General features: G+C 54.4%; 1 protein-coding gene across 1 annotated transcript; it reads right to left on the reverse strand.

Annotated features, from left to right (window-relative positions):
* LOC127051098 (dispanin subfamily A member 2b-like) lies at positions 1–7,828 on the reverse strand. Its single transcript, XM_050952987.1, has 2 exons — positions 7,583–7,828; positions 1–3,193 (listed from the first exon to the last, which is right to left on the reverse strand). The coding sequence occupies exons 1-2, from the start codon at positions 7,778–7,780 to the stop codon at positions 3,053–3,055; spliced, it is 339 nt and encodes a 112-aa protein (XP_050808944.1). The 5' UTR covers positions 7,781–7,828; the 3' UTR covers positions 1–3,052.
* Between the last annotated feature and the right edge of the window lie 6,974 nt (positions 7,829–14,802).

A 14,802-nucleotide genomic window follows, 5' to 3' on the forward strand; every position in this document is an offset into this window, starting at 1 on the left:
TTTATGCTTGTTGCATGTTCAAATTTAATAATGAAAATATTAATAACACAAGATGTCAGACAGCTGGTTCATTTGCAATTCAGTCAAAGATTATTAGTAAAAGATTAATACAGCCTGATACAGAATACAGAAAGGAATACATATGTTACCAATCTGATCACTGGAGAAGTGACAGCTGCTCAATGCACTTCTGACTTAACTCCCTAAAACTCTTTCCTTATATATAGCTTGGGACAAAGAAATTCCATTCCCATGACTGATTTAACTGTGAGTTCTATCTTGGATGCCTCAATTTACCTCATCTATAAGACTTCTGTGACTGATTCATTATTACCTAAACCACTTGTGACAATAAGTGGTTCTTATTGACCTAAAATAATGCACCACTGGTTGATGTTTATCAATCACAAATACTTGTGTAATAACAAACATCCCTTGTCAATCACCAGTGGTCCCTCTCTGGACATGGGAATGCAATTCTTCACAGGTCAACAGGGTCAGAGGAAAGGATTATACACATTCCATTACTGATTACAAACATTCATTCCTTTGGTCCCTCACTAAGGTTCAACCTAAGTACAAAGAACTTTTCAGTTTGATAAGTACTGAGCACTAGATTTGTAGATACAAAACACTTTGGTTTATACCCCAAAAAAGATTTTGATTAACAGATATAAAAGAATATGTATAAAAATATATAAAAGAATTGTAGCAGTTTTAGTATCTACTAACATGCTTCACTCTGAAGTCTCCAGCATTGAGACCCCAGACTAGATGAGATTACAATATCCTTTCTCATCTGTGGCTCTTCTGCCATTTCTTGTAGATCACTTTCTCCTCAGATAGACCTCCCCATTTCTCTGGCAGGCACACAGGTGGCGGACACCAAATTGATGGTCTTCTGAATCATGCAGATTGGTGGGTAGGACCTCACATTCACATTCCTCCCTCCGCTCCATCGGAGCACTGGCTCGTACCTCGGACCCAGATCCTGCCCTTCTATGAGAGCGGGTAGGTCAGGGAGCAAACTCACAGTCCACTTAAGATTTTTTTTTCCCCAAATTCTTCTGTTGGAAGCACAATTCAGTCCTATACATGCACTGATTGTAGGAATGGGCCCAGGGGTGAAGAGGAGGAATGGAGCCAGGGGGTGAAGGAAGCACATAACTAGCTTTGCTGGGATACTAACTAAAGCAAGGGATCTCAAACTGGGGGTCGGGACCCCTCAGGGGGGTCATGAGATTATTACATGGGAGGTCGCAAGCTGTCAGTCTCCACCCCAAACCCCGCTTTGCCTTCAGTATTTATAATGGTGTTAAATATATTAAAAAATTGTTTTTAATTCATAAAGGGGGGGGTCTCACTTAGAGGCTTGCTATGTGAAAGGGGTCACCTTATACAAACGTTTGAGAATCACTGGAATAAAGGCACCGGAGTGCCCAATGCTTCTGCTTGCAAGGGGTGTGTCAGAGTCTGGTGCATTCACTTATTTAGGACTCAGCCCAATTCTCCCCAGCCTGACCCAAGGGGAGAGGGAGAAGGGAAACTCCCCACACTTTCAGCACAACTGCTGCTTTTGTACTGGGGCCCTGGAACTGGCCACAGGAGGCCTGGGTGTGGGGGGAACTGAGTGTGTGTGGACAGAATGTGCTGCTGCCAACCACTATAAGGCCTTTTATTTTTAATCAGATTAACACCCGAGTGCCTTTCCCAGGCACCCCCTAGGCTCTAGGCAGGACCCCTGCACTCACCCAGGCCCCTGGTCTGCGAAGCCCGGGTAGTTTTCCCACTCCAGTTCCAGTCCTAAAAAGCTCAGCCGTCCAGCTGGGCCCTGGCTAGAGCACCTGGCTGTGGGCATCAGTGACCAGAACAAAAGGGGAATTAACACAAATGAAGCATCCCCAAGCTGGGTTAAGGGCTCTTGTTCTTCAGAAGGTGCTCACCAGGCTGGGGCCCTAAACTGATGAGTTCACAAGAAAACCGAGAGAAATAGTTCCCTCTCATGGTGAATTCACATCGAGCAGGGTCAGCCCACCCTTCCTTCCAGGAGGAGCTGCTGGGCAGCAGTTGCACAAAAAGCTCCTGCCTTCTCTCTCTCTCTCTCTCTCTCTCTCTCACACACACACACACACACACCGCCTTGCAGGAGCTGCGGACTGCTCCCCTCCCCACTCTGCAACCAACTCATTTGGGTTTCTCCCATTTAAGCACCCCCTACTCTGACATCTATCAGAGGTGGGGCGGGGCCAACTGGTTCCACAGTGCGTTACCCCATCACACAGATCAAGTTAAACATTTTGTCCCCTTTACACGTCTCTCTTCCCCACAGGGCAGATCGCTGCAGTGAAAAGAGCAGGTTGGAGTCTCTGCAGATGGCTTTAGTGTGTAAATACTGCCCCGGGCGAACATTATTGCTGGGTTGATACAGACACATAAAACTGGGCCAAGGCACAGAGTTTGAATCCAAATCTAAATGTCGCAAAGCATGGGGAGCAGGGGGGGGTGTGAGGGGGATTTGGAACCCATGTTTTGATTGGCCCATTGTAGAAATGGGGGCCAATGGCAAAGCTTGGATCTAAACTCCCCCAAAGAGTGGGTGGTCCTGGTCCATCTCTAGGAACAAAGTGAGGTAGACTGGAGCCTCCTCTGACCTCATCATCTATTACTCTCCATGTCAGGCACTGCAGAGAGGGAGGGTCACAACAGCAGTGAATGTGGATGATTTTCAGTGCAAGAAACCCAAAAAAGGTAAACAGCTGGATCAGGCTGGAAGAGGAACAAGTAGGTAGTGGCTGATTCCATGGCCACAGTGCATGAAGCAGAGAAGTGGGGGCCTGCGCAGATTTGAAATGAGGGTGACCACATAACTAGCATCAAAGCTACAATGGTGCTATTCATGAGTCAATTTTTGAACTCATGACCTGTTGTGAATTTCCATCATAGCATGAACAGCCAGCAGTGGGTCATTTGCTCGCCATTTGAGTTATCTACCAATCCCCTCTCTGAATGCCTGGCTGGTGTCAGTCCCAGGAACTTCATTAAACGGATGCTGTTAAGGTCTCCAAAAGTAAACAAAAAGGACCACAGCAATAGCAACTACCACCAGCAGTGACCCGATGATGTTTAACACCTTGGCGGTGGTGCCATAGCTCCGAGCACCTTCCAGGTCCCCCAGCACTTTCCGATCTCGAGCCTGGAAAAGAAAACAGGAGCATGTGAAAAATCAGAGCAGTCAAGAGGGTGGGAGAATTTTTATTAACGGCTTAACCCCTTCTGGGCCAAGCTAAAGTACCCACAGCCCATGCACCTTCTTACTGAGCTATAGAGAACACCCTGACTTCTGCAGCAGAAAGAGAAGAAGCCAGAGTTCAAAGGAAGCTAGTTCAGATGTTTATTCATGAGGTTTCACTAGGATTGTAGAAAATACAAGTGATGGTTTTGCAAAATAGCCAGAATTTCAAAAAGCACTGCTTGTGCAGAGCATTCCATCATGCAGTTTATGGCCTTTCGTAAATATGAAGCTCGTTTGCATAATGATCATTTGTATAACGTTGCTTGTTTGCATGTTGGTCCCACCCACCAGTGCTAGATCCTTGATTCACTATGGTTTTGTTTTACAGTGCCATCTTTAACTAAAAAGGAAACAAAGGGAGGGGTGTAAGTTTAAATAAGCAACAAAAAACATGACCACAAGATGGTGCTATAGCCTAACAGCATTGATGCATGAAATGGTTAATATGAAACTAAGCAGGCAATTTTCATTTGAGCAACCACATCTGTTGACTATATACTTATATGGTCATGGGAGGATTAAGAAACTGTTGATTAAGTTAAAAGCCACAAGTGCCCTGATTTGAGAAAGGATGTGGATGTCCAAGGTAAAAGCTGCCCTCAAAAGAACTTGCTCCTAAAATTGAGCAGCGTGTAGCTAGTAAGCTTGTCTCTTTCACCAACAAAAGTTGGTCCAATAAAAGATATTACCTCCCTCATCTTGTCTCTTTCAACCTAAGCTTAGTAAGCTAATGCTTCCTCAATAAAAAGGGGGTATCCTAACTGAATTCCATTCCAACATTCACTATAACACATCAAATAGGCAAATCTGGTGTGTTGGATTTCAGCTTTAAAATCTAACAGGCACTTGGGCAAATGTATAAAATTGATCCCCATTCCCACTTATATAAATATATAACCCCCTGCAAAGATGTGAAGCCCCAGCAGTGAGAACAATCACTCTGTGCCCACTTGCGATGGGGTACAACTAGAAATAACAGGGTGCCACTGAGCAAGAGAAGATGCAGAAGATCAGAAAAATGACTCCCTAATGGGAGGTGTGCCCACATCACCTGGAATACATACAACTATCCGGTAGGATACGTATTAGGTGGAAAACATGGCATTTTCAGAGGAGGGGGACAAAATGACCTAACTGGGGAGTTTTCCCATCTCTGATGTCTATGAATGGTTTGCTATCCTGACAAAGACTGACTGAAAACCTAGCATGGCGGGATCCTTAAGCCTGCTAAAAAGTCCCACTTGTGACAGGAAATCCTGTTACTAATTGTCATTATAAACTACCTTCTAGAGCCCTCGCCATGGACCAGTTGTGCTAGGCCCTGTACATATACACTGGATGCCCTAAACACTGTGTAAATATTGTATTGTGTGTAAGTCAGGACATTATAGAACGAAAACTGGAGAAACAGACAGGGGAGCATGGTAATGCTGTTTCCCCAATGAAAAATATTGAATTTCTTTTTTTCCTTGGTACACCTCAGGTGTTCGTTGTTCTTGCAGAGGACCAGACCTCAGAGAGCCTGAGCAGATACTATTACGGAAAAATAAATGCACAGTTCCCAACACTTTGGAAGTATGTAGTTTGCAATTTCCAAAAGCTGACCCAGCTGTATACACAGCAGTCCACATTCTACTGCATGCGCTCTCCCTGGCACGCACACCCATGTGTTCCTCTGTGGGTCGTTTCTATTCTCCAGCTACAAGGAGCCCTTTACGCCCCACCAGTGCGCTGACTGAGTCTCTCTCATTGTGGAAAATGGAGCCAGTTAACTCCTAGGGCAGGCTGGCTACAGCCCAAGCTGAGCCCTCATTTACTAGAGAGTCTTGGGCACCCAAAGCAGCCTGTGGAGAAGCTGAAGTGCATCTCTTGCACAGTGGTTTGGTGTTCCTATTGCACTGTCCCACTGATCATTCCCAGCCAGGTCTCAGTCTTTGGAGCACTAATGTGAGCAGGGCCGGCTTTAGGCCAATTCCACCAATTCCCCTGAATCGGGCCCCGCGCCTAAGAGGGCCCCGCGCCCAGTGAGAATCTCTTCCCTGGCTAGAGGTGCCTTTTTAATTTTTACTCACCTGGCGGCGCTCCGGGTCTTCAGCAGCACTTCGGTGGTGGGTCCTTCGCTTGCTCTGGGTCTTCGGTGGCACTTCGGCGGCGGGTCCTTCAGTGCCACTGAAGACCTGGAGCGAGTGAAGGACCCGCTGCCGAAGTGCCACTGAAGACTCAGAGCACCGCACGGTGAGTACAAGCCCCATGTGTTTTTTTACCCTTTTTTTTTTTTGTCATCTCTGCCAGGGCCCCGTCGAAACTGTTCGAATTCCGCACTTCCTAAAGCCGGCCCTGAATGTGAGGCACCATTCCCACTGCTTACCCCCCCGCCCCTCACACACTCACACACACACACACCCCAGAGGCAATGCAGGGAGCACTGAACAAGTGCCCCAGACACACCAGGTCCTTCCCTGACCTTCTAATGGGGAGGGGGGAGAGAGGGAAGCACCACTTCACCAAACCACATCATCACACGCTGCCAGCTGCTGTGGCATAGTCTTCACACTTCATTGCATCACACCACAACACAAGCGCCGCACCCTCAGGGGGTGCACCATAACTAGACAATTCTGCCCACTGATTTGAGTGGCTTTGCAGCCTCTCCGAGGATCACTGAGCTGCTGCTCAGCATCACAGAACCATAGACCCACTGGGTTAAGAAGGGGGGGGGCAAAGATCTAGTCTAACCCATCCAAGTGGGCAGGCGCTCCAGCCTCTTTTTGAAAACCTCCAGGGCAAGAGGTCCTTCTGCTGGAAAGCTCCCTGCAGCCCCTAAATACCCCCACATCCAATAGGACCCCAAGTTCCATGCTCAGGCTCACCCTGCTGCAGTTAGTTGGATGCTCACAGACAACCGGCTCTGCAGCAAACTCCTAACCCTAAACGCCCACACACAGCCCGGGCCGAGGACAGCTGATAGCAGGAGCAGAACAGGACAGCCCACAGGGTGGATTCCTGCCTTGGGACTTGGCGGTGGGGGTGGGGAGGGGGCTGGGCGGAGAAAGAAAAGCCAGAGTCAGGGCTGTGGAGGAGGGGAAAATAAACTTCCAGGAGAGGGAAGAGACCGGGGGCTCCGAGAAGAATGGAGAAGGGTTGGAGAGCGGGAATGCATGGGCCACCAGCTTCCCAGCGGGGTGGCTGGGGACATCGGGGGATCCGGGCGGGCTGGAGAGATCCAGGCGCTGGGGGCACCGGGGTGTGTGTGTGTGTGTGTGGAACCGGGCGCTAGAGGCATCGGGGGATCCAGGAGCTAGAGGCACCGGGAGACCTTGCGGGAGGGGGGGGAATCCTGGCGCTAGGGCACCGGGGGACCTGGAGGGAACCGGGCACTGGGGGATCCGGACGCTCCGGGGGGCGGGGGGGAGAAGATGCGGGCGCTAGAGGCATCGGGGGATCCGGGCGCTGGCGGCACCGAGGAGGAGGAACTGGGCGCTGAGGGCACCAGGAGACCTGGGCGGTGTGGGGGGAATCCGGGCGCTGGGGGCACCGAGGGATCCGGGGGGGGGACCGGGCGCTGGGGGCACCGGGGGATCCGGGGGGGGGGACCGGGCGCTGGGGGCACCGGGGGATCCGGGGGGGGACCGGGCGCTGGGGGCACCGGGGGATCCGGGGGGGGAACCGGGCGCTGGAGGCACCGGGGGATCCGGGGGGGGGGGGCGCTGGGGGCACCGGGGGATCCGGGGGCTGGAGGCACCGGGGGATCCGGGGGGGGGGAACCGGGCGCTGGAGGCACCGGGGGATCCGGGGGGGGGGGGGAACCGGGCGCTGGAGGCACCGGGGGATCCGGGGGGGGGGAACCGGGCGCTGGAGGCACCGGGGGATCTGGGGGGGGGGGGAACCGGGCGCTGGAGGCACCGGGGGATCCGGGGGGGGGGGGGGACCGGGCGCTGGAGGCACCGAAGGATTCCGGCGCTGGGGGCACCGGGGGATCGGGGGGGGGATTCCGGCGCTGGGGGCACCGGGGGATCGGGGGGGGATTCCGGCGCTGGAGGCACCGAGGGATTCCGGCGCTGGGGGCACCGGGGGATCGGGGGGGGGATCCGGGCGCTGGGGACACCGGGGGATCCGGGGGGGATCCGGGCGCTGGGGACACCGGGGGGGATCTGGGCGCTGGAGGCACCGAAGGATTCCGGCGCTGGGGGCACCGGGGGATCGGGGGGGGATTCCGGCGCTGGGGGCACCGGGGGATCGGGGGGCGGGGATCTGGGGTGGGAGGCGCCGAGGGTCCGGCCCGACTCTCACCTTGATAGAGAAGATGAGCGCGGGAAAGCCCAGGCAGCCCAGGCAGGCGAGCTTCTGGCACAGCAGGACGTTGAAGATGGACCAGAGCACGAAGTCGCGCGGCTGCTCGGCCAGGAAGCCCTGCTGGGCGCCGGGGTAGGGGGGAGGCAGGCCCTGGGGCTGCAGGTCGATGCTCACGCTCTGCTCCTTGCACGCCATGGCCGCGCGGTGCGGGTGTGAGCGCGGCGGGGAGCGGCCAAGTCTGGAGCCGGGCGGGCGGAGACAGGAAACGTGATTTGGGAACTGAAACCGCCCCTCGGCCCCAGCCAGCCGCCACCCCCGCCCCAGCACAAACTCCCTGCCCCCTCCCCGCGTAGAGCCGCCACCGTGCCCCCCAACAGCCTCCGCACAGAGCCATCACTCTACCCTCCAGAGCCCCCCCCCACAGAGCCACTCCTCCTGCCCCCAACACCCCCTCCGCACAGAGCCATCACCCTACCCTCCAGAGCCCCCCCCCACAGAGCCACTCCTCCTGCCCCCAACACCCCCTCCGCACAGAGCCATCACCCTACCCTCCAGAGCCCCCCCGCACAGAGCCACCCCTCCTGCCCCCAACACCCCTCCCGCATAGAGCCACCACCCTACCCTCCAGACCCCCCCCCCACAGAGCCACTCCTCCTGCCCCCAACACCCCCTCCGCACAGAGCCATCACCCTGCCCGACAGAACTCCCCCACAGAACCACCCCTCCTGCCCCCCAACACCCCCCCGGACAAACCCACCACCCTACCCTCCAGAACCCCCCACAGAACCACCCCCTCCTGCCCCCCAACACCTCTGCACAGAGCCACCACCCTGCCCGACAGAACCCCCGCACACAGAACCACCCCTCCTGCCCCCCAAAAGCCCCCGCACAGAGCCACCCCCTCCTGCCCCCAACACCCCCCCGCACAGAGCCACCACCCTGCCCGACAGAACCCCCGCACACAGAACCACCCCTCCTGCCCCCCAATACCCCCCGCACAGAGCCACCCCCTCCTGCCCCCAACACCCCCCCGCACAGAGCCACCACCCTGCCCGACAGAACCCCCGCACACAGAACCACCCCTCCTGCCCCCCAATACCCCCCGCACAGAGCCACCCCCTCCTGCCCCCAACACCCCCCCGCAGAGCCACCACCCTGCCCGACAGAACTCCCCCACAGAACCACCCCCTCCTGCCCCCAACATCCCCCCCAGAGCCACCACCCTGTCCCCCACACCCCCCCGCCTATAGCCATCCCCTCCTGTCCCCCAACACCCCCACCTAGAGCCACCACCCTGCCCCCACACACCCCTGCCCACAGCCACCACCCTGCCCTCCAGAACCCCCCCACAGAACCACCCCCTCCTGCCAACACCCCCCCTGCACAGAGCCACCCCCTGCCCCCCAACACACACCCCTGCACAGAGCCACCCCTGTCCCCCAGAAGCCCCCTGCACAGAGCCACCCACTCCTGCCCCCCAACACTCCCCCCACACAGTCACCCCCTGCCCCCCACCTTGCCCCCCAGGACTTCTCCACACAGAGCCACCCTCTGTCCCCCAACACCTCCCCCACACAGAGTCACCCTCTTCCGCCTACCAACATCTCCTCCTGCACAGAGCCTCCACCTCCTACCCCCCAACACCTCCCCGCAAAGACACTCCCTCCTGCCCCCAACACTCCCCCACAGTCACCTCCTTCTGCCCACCAACACCTCCCCCTGCACAGAGCCACCCCCCTACATATAGCCACCCCCTCCTATCTCTGCCCCAGTATCTCCCCCCACAGCTACCTCCTCCTGCCCCTCCCCCTGCACAGAGCCACCACCTCCTGCCTCTGCCCCAGCACCTCTCTAGGATGAGGTAGCTCCCCTCCTTCCCTCAGGACCAAGCTAGCCTTCCCAAGTGCCCGCTGCCCCAGGGCAGAGCTCCCCATCTCTCCTCAATACCCCACCATCTGACAGGCCCCTGAGTGATTTAATTCTCACCTCGTGCTATTGAATTAAGTGCACCTCCTTCTCCCCCTCCACACACACCCTCACCCCAAATCCCCCCTCAGGTCTTATCCCAGCCTGGCAGAGCCAACAGACTCTGCTGGACTCCTGCCTCCCTCCCCCAAGTCTTCACCCCAAACTCCAAACAGCTGCCATCAGGGGGCAATGAAAGACAGCCCCAGGTATGGGGCAGCTCAGCCAGCCCCAGGGGGAGATGGAGTCCTGCCTTGGGATAGAGGCCAGTTGGAGGCTTCAGGGGGTGGGGAAACTCAAGGAGCCTTGGCAGGTGGAGCAGAGGAAACAACACACTGCAGAGGGCTGGGGGTTGTAGGGTGGGGGATAGGGCACAAGAGATGTCCAGGGGTGGAGGAACCTGGGTGGGATGGGAGTGATGTGGCAGAGAGCAAGGGGCAGGGATCGGGATGCAGCAATAGGTCCTGGCGCATGGAGGATCTGGTGCAAGCTGGACTGGAGGGATCAGAGCATTTTGGTGGGGCGTGTCTCACCTTGCTGAAGATCAGTGCAGGGCAGCTCACACAGCCCAGGCGAGCATCTCCTGGCACAGCAGGATGTTGCGGAGAGGGACCAAAGCACAAAGTCCAGGAGCTGGAAGCCCCACGCAGGGCCAACGTAGAGGGCAGCCAGGCCTGCTCACAGCCTGCAGCTTAGACTCCATGGCTGGGTCATGCAGGGCCTGAGTGTGGTGGGACTCGGATGGTTCTGGAGGGAAGGGCTGGGGGAGCCCAGGTGGGGTCAGGAAACTAAATTCAGGGCATCACTCCCCAGCCCCCCAAGACAGAGCTGAACCTTCTGCCACCAGGAGGGATCTTCCTCCTCCCTTAGCCAACTAGATCTGCCCCCGCTCCGCCCATCAGATAGGCTGAAAGGAGGGGACAGGTCTTTGGCATCCCATCCTCACCACCACTTGCCACCCTAACCTCCTTTAGAGACCCCACCCTCCCTGTCTCTCCTTTCTTCCCAGCCTCTCCCCTCCACACATCCCTTCTGCTTCACGCCTTGCTCTACCAGCCTCTCCTACGCCTAGGAAATGTCCGTGCCCTGGAGAGGATACACAGGAGAGACAGCGCTGGCTAAGGAGCTAGCCTTGAACATGCTGAGCGGATTAGTTGTATTACTGTAGTGCTGTGGGACTGTAGTCCTAGGCCAGGACTCTATTTTGCCAGGTGCTGCACACACAGAACTACAAGAAGGTCCCTGCCACAAGAGACTTACAATTTAAGGGGTCTAAAGCAGACATGGGCAAACTATGGCCCATGGGCCACATCTGGCCTGTGGGACCCTCCTGCCTGGCCCCTGAGCTCCTGCCTCGGGAGGCTAACCTCCCCTGCTCTTCCCCCTCTCCAGCAACCTCAGCTCACTGTGGCACCAGAGCAATGCTCGGGTGGCAGGGCTGCGAGCTCCTGGGGCAGCGCAGCTGCAGAGCCAGGGCCTGAGCCGGTGCTCTGAGCTGCGAGGTGTCGTGGCTGCCTGTCCTGGTGTTCTGGGCGGTGCAGCTGTAGTGCTGCCAGCCATCGGTGCTCCAGGCAGCGCGGTAAGAAGGCAGGAAGCAGGGGGAGTTGGATAGAGAGCAGATGAGTTTGGGGTGGTGGTCGGGGGAGGAGGTGTGGATAGGGGCCGGTGCGGTCAGAGGGTGGGGAACAGGGGGGTTGAATGGGGGCAGGGGTCCATAGGGGGCAGTCAAGAAGGAGAAGGAGGACTGGATGGGACAGCGGGGGGCAGTCAGGTGCAGGGGTTCTGGGGGCAGTCAGGGGCAGCGAGAAAGTGGATGGATGGGGCAGGGGTCCTGAGGAGGGGGCAGTCAGGAATGAGAGGGGTTGGATGGGGTGGGGGGGCAGTCAGGGGCCAGGGTTCCGGAAAGGGGTGGTTGGATGGGGCAGAGGTCCTGGGGGGGCAGTCAGAAATGAGAAGAGGGGTTGGATGGGGTGGTGAGGGGCAGTCAGGGGCCGGGGAGAAGGGCTGGTTGGATTGAACAGAGGTTCCAGGGAGGCCGTCAGGAATGAGAGGAGGGGTTGGATGGGGCGACTGAGGTCTGAGGGCAGTCAGGGGAGAGGGTGTGTGTGTGTGTGGATGGGGCAGGGGTCCCAGAGGGGCCATCAGGGAACAGGGGGGTTGTATGGGCCAGGAGTTTGTGGGGAGCAGACAGAAGGTGGAGGCCAGGCCATAACCCCCTCCCCTAACCAGCCCTCCATACAATTTACAAACCCCGATGCAGCCCTCAGGCCAAAAAGTTTGCCCACCCCTGGTCTAGGGGCCTAACTGCATGAGTGCTGTGTAAAGTGGGACAAAGCACAGGGGTTAATATGTCAGCACAACTCCCACACCACCACCAAGTCACTGACAGCTAGGAGGGAAACAGGAAAAGGCTGACGGCTAGAACACAGTGAGATTTCATCACAATAAGCTTGTAGGATGTTTTCATATTCATGTATGGAGAAAATACTGGGTTAGGGAGAGAGATCACAAATGGTCACTGGATAAAGGTCTGGAAAGCAACCCCCACACTGTGAGGAAATCACTTCCTGTTGCTATTTGACTGGTGGCTCTTCCTGGCCTGCTGAAATAACATTTAGGAACATATGAATTAAGCGAATTGTCCACCTCGTTCAGTGTCCTGTTTCTGACACTGGCAGCTGCACTAGAGGAAGTTACAAGGAGATTTGTACTGAGCCGTTGTATGTAATAAGCCACCCACCCCTAGGCAACATTTCTTCCTACCCCAGGCAATTAGGGATATGCCCTGAAGTATTGTTGTATTTCTTACTTGTCTCATTTAATGAGAGTGGGAGTGTTCTAATGAGGAATCCCTCTTCTCATCCTGCTAATCTCTTCACCTCAATAACATTTTGGAATCAGAGAGTTTAAGGCCAGAAGAGACGACCAGATCATCTAGTCTGACCTCCTCTATATCACAGGCCACCAACACCACCCAGCACCTGCACACTAAGCCCAGCAACTGCAATTAGATCAGAGAATTATAGCCCACAGAAGACTAGACTATTGTGTGCCAAAAGCAGAAAACAGGAGGCCCAAGGTGCACCAATGGCTGAGGCTCCTGCACTGGCATGGGATTAAGTGAGATACACCCAGATAATCTGGCATGTGACCCGCGCCCATCCACTGCAGAGGAAGCTCAAAGAACCCCAAGGTCTCTGCCAATCTGACCTGAGGGAAGATTCCTTCCCGACCCTCTGTATGGCGATCATTTCGACCCTGAGCATGTGAGCAAGAACCACCCAGCCAAACACCTCAGAGAGAGTATACTCGGTGCCACCTCAAAACCCTGGCCCAACAGCTGAAGTATGACCTATAGGAACATAGGACATAAACCAGAAGTGAGCCCCAGGGCTCTTGTGGCAGCATGTTCCATAGGTTAACGGTGTGCAGCAAAAATACTTCCAGATCAATGGAAAACGGGGAGAAAGCAGATCACTTTTTTAAAGGTATCAGAATGTGCCTCAAACATGTGCAACCAGTTGTGTGGAAAACAAACCCCCAAATTCTTCTTGAGCAACTGGAGGGAAATACATGGGGGTGGCGGGAATCCAGAACTCTTAGGCCATCTGTTGAGCAGCCAGATAAGACATGGCAGTGAAGTGGAAATGGAACGCACCTCTTACCATTACAAGAGTGTGTGGGCGGGAGTTGGGATGGAAAAGCCTGCCCAAGCCAAGATCTCCACAGCCGAATGCCAGTTTAGTTAATGTTCATCTGGTTGGTGAGAACAAGACCAGCCCCAAAGAGCTGTTAGAAGAAAAACTGTGGCTATGTAATGGTCCCTCCCTCTTGGGTCCAGAGGGAGGGTAGTACTGGAGAGCAGTCAGGAAAGTAACTCAAATACTTTCCTTATGGACTGTTTTTTTCTCTAAATGGAAAACTTATCCTAAATTCTCACTTACTGAGGGACAATCTTCACTCACTGATATATTTTGCTTTCCGCCACCAACTCTCTGTATAACTTTTTTCACGAGTAATGTACCTGAATGTATGGATGCTAGATATCTAAACTGTATTCTTAAATTCATTCACCTGAATTTGGGTTATTGCTGATTATGCACTATATGTATCTTATGACTTTGTATTTGTGGATAATCTAAACACTATACCCAGATGTACACTCTTTTCTCAACCTATGTATTATATCATTTTTTTAACATTAGCTTTAATAAAATTTTTAATCTACCTGGAGCCAGGCATGAGCTTGTAACAAGAATCAGCTTTTATTTCAGAACCCCAAGAACTGAAGGATGTTGGATTTAGGGATTTGGTTTGACCCATTATAGAGGAGGGCCAAACATCAAATTCTATTCAGCATCCAAGCTCCCCTCGCTTTGGCTGGAGGGTGAGAATCCCTATTTAGCTTTCTGGGAACTGCTGCTGCACAAAGCATCTATTCAAATATCGGGCGATGTTCAGTTTAACCTTAACTCGGAATGTCCTGGCTCTTCACTTTGAGAACTGAACCGTTCTTCCAGGATGTTGACATGCTCCCAGGTGTGACATGCTCTCACCCTTAATTCCAGCTTAAGGAAGTTTTGGTCTGAGAATGTTTCATTTTTCATGAACCACTGGCCGACAGGAGGAATGCAGTCACAGCTGGGTCACTGCTTTCCATCCTCTGCAGAGTTTTGTCCCTCCAAATGTTCTTCTTCCCTTTCCCCTTATATTTCCTTATAGGGTGACTAGACATCCCAATAAAATCAGGACTGTCCCGATTTTTAGGCATTTGTCCCACATCCCGATCAATGTTTGGTCAAGACACAATTTGTCCCGATATTTCACACTCCTGTTTTGTTTTGTTCCACCACCACTTTCTCCCCCACCCCCCTGTCAGCAGGACTCCATTATTATTAATTTTTTCTCTCTCTGCTGGCGGGACTCCATGCTTTTTTTTTTTGCTGTGCCGGCAGGACTCCTCCCCCACAATGTGTCCTGGGATTTCCTTCATCCCATCTGGTCACCCTATTTCCTTATGAAATACATGAGGAAAGGAGGGCCATAGTTCTGAGCCATGCTCAATGCGTCTACACTCACTCACTCCAAGTTCACCCTCCAATGCACCAACCCACAGATCTGACAGCTCTGCCGGCTGCCTTCGGCCACAGCTGCTCCTGCAGTGCTCCCACACTCCAGAGAGTTTCCTTTTTGTCACCACCCGTGTAATAGTTGGGCCTACAAACTGACCACACTTGTGAGCTCCACTGTGA

The sequence above is a fragment of the Gopherus flavomarginatus genome, chromosome 5 (assembly GCF_025201925.1).
Source record: "Gopherus flavomarginatus isolate rGopFla2 chromosome 5, rGopFla2.mat.asm, whole genome shotgun sequence".
Classification (NCBI taxonomy): domain Eukaryota; kingdom Metazoa; phylum Chordata; order Testudines; family Testudinidae; genus Gopherus; species Gopherus flavomarginatus.

Bases quoted from the DNA above. Each gene is read 5' to 3' on its own strand.
- LOC127051098 (XM_050952987.1), bottom strand. From the start codon at position 7,780: ATGGCGTGCAAGGAGCAGAGCGTGAGCATCGACCTGCAGCCCCAGGGC. The intron at 3,194-7,582 runs GTGAGAGTCGGG...TTTCTTTTCCAG, and splicing joins CGCTCATCTTCTCTATCAAG to GCTCGAGATCGGAAAGTGCT.